This window comes from Eimeria tenella, genomic scaffold, assembly GCF_000499545.2.
Source record: "Eimeria tenella Houghton genomic scaffold, Eth_scaff4, whole genome shotgun sequence".
Lineage (NCBI taxonomy): Eukaryota > Apicomplexa > Conoidasida > Eucoccidiorida > Eimeriidae > Eimeria > Eimeria tenella.
In genome coordinates this window covers 242,284-245,924 of record NW_013543334.1, presented here as the reverse complement: position 1 = coordinate 245,924, position 3,641 = coordinate 242,284, and the positions used below count along the sequence as shown (strand labels likewise).

The window sequence follows — 3,641 nt, the reverse complement described above, 5'->3', positions numbered from 1 at the left end:
TGCTGCTGCTGCTGCTGCTGCTGCTGCTGCTTCAGCCATGCTCTGCTTGCTGGTTCCTGAGTGCCTCCCGTTGCGGCGTCTGTGCCGCCGCCCTCGCGGGTGCTCAACTGCAACCGCCGCCACTGGTGTTGCTGCTGCTGCTGCTGCTGCTGCTGCTGCTGCTGCAGAGAAGCACCCGGAGTGGTACAGCGGGCCCGTGGGGCCCTGCGAAGCCACTCACCGCCTTTTGTGTTGGTGGAGGTTTAGGCCGACAGGGAAGCACCAGCCGGGGCTGGTAATTCGGGACCTCGAGTCCGAGGTTGAAGCCAGTAAACCCTAAACCCTAAACCCTAAACCCTAGACCCTATGCCGAGCCCTCCCCGCCCGCGCGGAGGCCCTTCCGCTGCTGCTGCCGCTCTCGGAAACCCCAAGTCAGGGTTTGCGCCCCACAGCTGTCCGCGCCACACCCTGGGCTAGAGCTTAGGGTTTAGGGTTTAGGGTTTAGGGTTTAGGGTTTGTGACGCAGAACGAATGACCCCCAGCGTCAGAGACGCTTTGGCTGCGGGAGTGGCAGGAAGAGGGCCTCAGGGTCGCCCCGGGGGGCCCCCCATGGGGCCTCGGATATTGTGGTGGTGATGAGTCTGGAGGATTTGAAATACTCTTTGTGCAATTGGACCACTACTAGACCACTGGTCTGCGAAGATTAAAAAGATAAAAAAAGATATTTTAGTTGTTTTAAGAAGCGATTAAAAAGATTAAAAAAGATATAAAAGAAGATTAAAAGGGTGTTAGAAAGAAATTAGAAAAGTGCTAAAAGGAAATGGAAAAAATTGATAAAAGAGGCAAAAAAGAAAGAACTAAGAGAAACAAAGAAAAATATTCAAAAAATAATGAATAAAAAGAGACGGAGGATTAAAGAATATAAAATAAATTGTAAAATGAAAGGCAGTTTTACTAGCAAATATATAAAACTAAATAGATGAAAGATAATATTAGGAAAAGGTGAATCAGAGAATATAAACGCCAGAAATCAATTAGAATAAAAATTAAGTTAGAACATAATAAATTCGATAGTGAATAAATCAAGATAGTTATAAACTAAATAAATAAATAATTAATTAATTGATTTAAAAATAAATAAATAACACAGGTAGTTAAGCAGGGGGACAGTTTAAATAAATAAGGGGAAATGTGGGAAAATGAGTGAAAATATAAGTAGATAAAAATAAGTAGAAAAATAGATAAACAAATAAATAAATTAATTAATTAAATAAGTAAATATTTAATAAACATTTAATGAAAGGGGAAAGAATAGAAGACAATAAGAATAGTGACAAATGAGTATTTAAAAACCGAAATAAATAAAAAAAAATAATGGAAGGCAATTATTAAAGAAGAAATGTAAGTAAAAGAGAAATAAATGAGGAGACAGTTAAATAAGAGGAAAAAAAAGAAATAAAAAGAAATTAAAAAGTAAAAAGAAATAAAAGAAAGAAATAAATTTGCAGACAAATAAAAGAAAAAAGAAATGAGGAAGAAACGAATATAGGACTTTGAAGACTTTTGAAAATATTTTAAAAATAGTTTTAAAATACTTTTTGAAATAATTTAAAAAAAATTTCGAAACTGTTTTAAAAAATACTTTTAAAGTACTTTTAAAATACTTTAAGGAACGGTTTTAAAGTATTTCGAAGAACTTAAAAAAAAATTTTCAAATACTTTAAAAAATCTTTTTAAATGTTAAAAAGTGTTATGGAAATACTCCTGTGTGTCTTTCTACTTTTCTGTTTGTTTATTTTTTTTCTTTTATTTATTTTGTAGTTATTTATTTGTCTTTTTTCTTTTCATTTATTTATTTTTGTGTTCGCTTTTTATTCGTCTTTCTATTTTTCAACCTGCCTTTTTTGTTTTTATTTATTTATTTATTTATTCGTCCTTCTGCTAATCTGTTCATTTGTCTTATGAATTTATTTGTCTTTTTATTTATTCATTTATCTATCTATCTTTTTACTCATTCTTTCGTCTTTTATTTGTTTATTTATTTTTCTGTCTGTTTATTTATTTATTCATTTGTTTTCTTGTTTCCTCATTTTCTGTCTTTCTACTTGTTTTTGTCCCTGTGCGCTGCAAGCCTAGGGTTTAGGGTTTAGGGTTTAGGGTTTAGGGTTTAGTACTTGGGGTTCAGATTTTAGGGTTTACACTTTAGAGTTTAGGCTTTAGAGCATAGCATTTAGGACTAAGCATTTCCGGTTAAGGGTCTAGGGTTTAGGCTTTAGGATTTAGGCTTTAGGCCTTAGTGTTTAGGGTTTAGGGTTTAGGGTTTAGGGTTTAGGGTTTAGGGTTTGTGTGCAGCCTTTTCCCGCGGGAGCTCAGCAGGCGCGTTTGGAAAAAGCTGCAGGTTATTCTTTAAAAGCTTTAAATGCATTGGCAAGGGCCAAGAAGATACTTCAACTCCGAGAAAAATACAAAGGTTTGTTGCTGCTGCTGCTGCTGCTGCTGCTGCTGTTTTGCTGCTGCAGCACCAGTAGTTCCTGCTGCCGCGTTTGCTGCTGCTGCTGTTTCCCTCGCTGCTGCTCGCGCAGCAGCGCGCCCCCCTCCCCTGCCACCCCCGCAGCAGCCGCAGCAGCAGCAGCAGCAGCAGCAGCAGCAGCAAGTTTGGGATTTTGCATGCAGACATGAAGCACGCATGTCCAGAGGCTTTGGAAAATCAGCTGCTGGACACTTTGGCCAGAGAGCACATAAAGCCCACGCGCAACATTGTGAAGCATCTTTTCTCAGTCAGAATTTATTTTTTTCCCCTTTTTTCCCCTTTTTTGAAGCTTTTCTCTCCGTTTTTTCGACTGCTTTTGTCTCCTTTTTAACTCCTTTTTATTTCCTTTTTAGTTCCCTTTTAATTAATTCCTTTTTATTTCCTTTTTATGTTCATTTTTGTTTTCTCTCTTTTGGCGTTTTTTGGACTTTTTTGGACTCTTTTTGGACTTTTAGTTGGTCTTTGTTTGTCCTTTTTTTGTGTTTTTATTTGTCTTTTATTTTCTTTTTATTTATTTTTAAAATTATCTTTCAATTACTTTTTATTTATCTTTCAATTCTCATTTTATTTATCTTGCATTTATCTTTTGCTTATCTTTTATTTATCGTTTATTTATCTTTTAATTGTGTCTTTAGGTCTCTTCTTAGTTGTCTCGTTTTATCCTTTTTATTTATGTAATTGCCTCCTCTTATTTTTCATTTTATTTATTTAATTTTCAAATTTATTTTTGCTTATTTAATTTTCTCTTTTTATTTATTTTTGTTTATTTTATTGTCTCCCTTTACGCGCTTTTTGCTTCTTCATTCCCCGTTGCTTTGTCTTCTCTTCGTTTCGTAAATTGCTGCTGCTGCTGCTGCTGTTGCTGCTGCTGCTGCTGTTGCAGCTGTTGCTGATCTTGATTTGTGTTTTTTGTTCGGTTTCTTCAGGTATCGGCAGACACAATAATTCAAAGCTACACTACTATGCCTCCAGGCAAGGGCTTAGGGTTTAGGGTTTAGGGTTTAGGGTTTAGGGTTTAGGGTTTAGGGCGGGTTTGGCTGTGGAGAAGGCCGGACTGACGGTTTGTGTGTGGGCTCGAGGGTTTAGGGTTTAGAGAGGCTCTGTGTGTCCAGGGTTAAGGGTAGAGGGTTCA

The 3,641-nt window shown here is 37.2% G+C and overlaps 1 protein-coding gene across 1 annotated transcript in view; it reads left to right on the top strand.

The window, feature by feature from the left end:
- ETH_00034590 (AT hook motif-containing protein, putative) overlaps positions 1–615 on the top strand; it is a gene marked incomplete at both ends in the record, with an annotated part of 2,040 nt that extends 1,425 nt beyond the window's left edge. The window contains 2 exons of the mRNA XM_013376750.1: positions 168–308; positions 506–615. Of these exons, the coding sequence (XP_013232204.1) occupies positions 168–308; positions 506–615 (251 nt within the window). The remainder of the gene's footprint in view (positions 1–167; positions 309–505) is intronic.
- Positions 616–3,641: the final 3,026 nt, after the last annotated feature.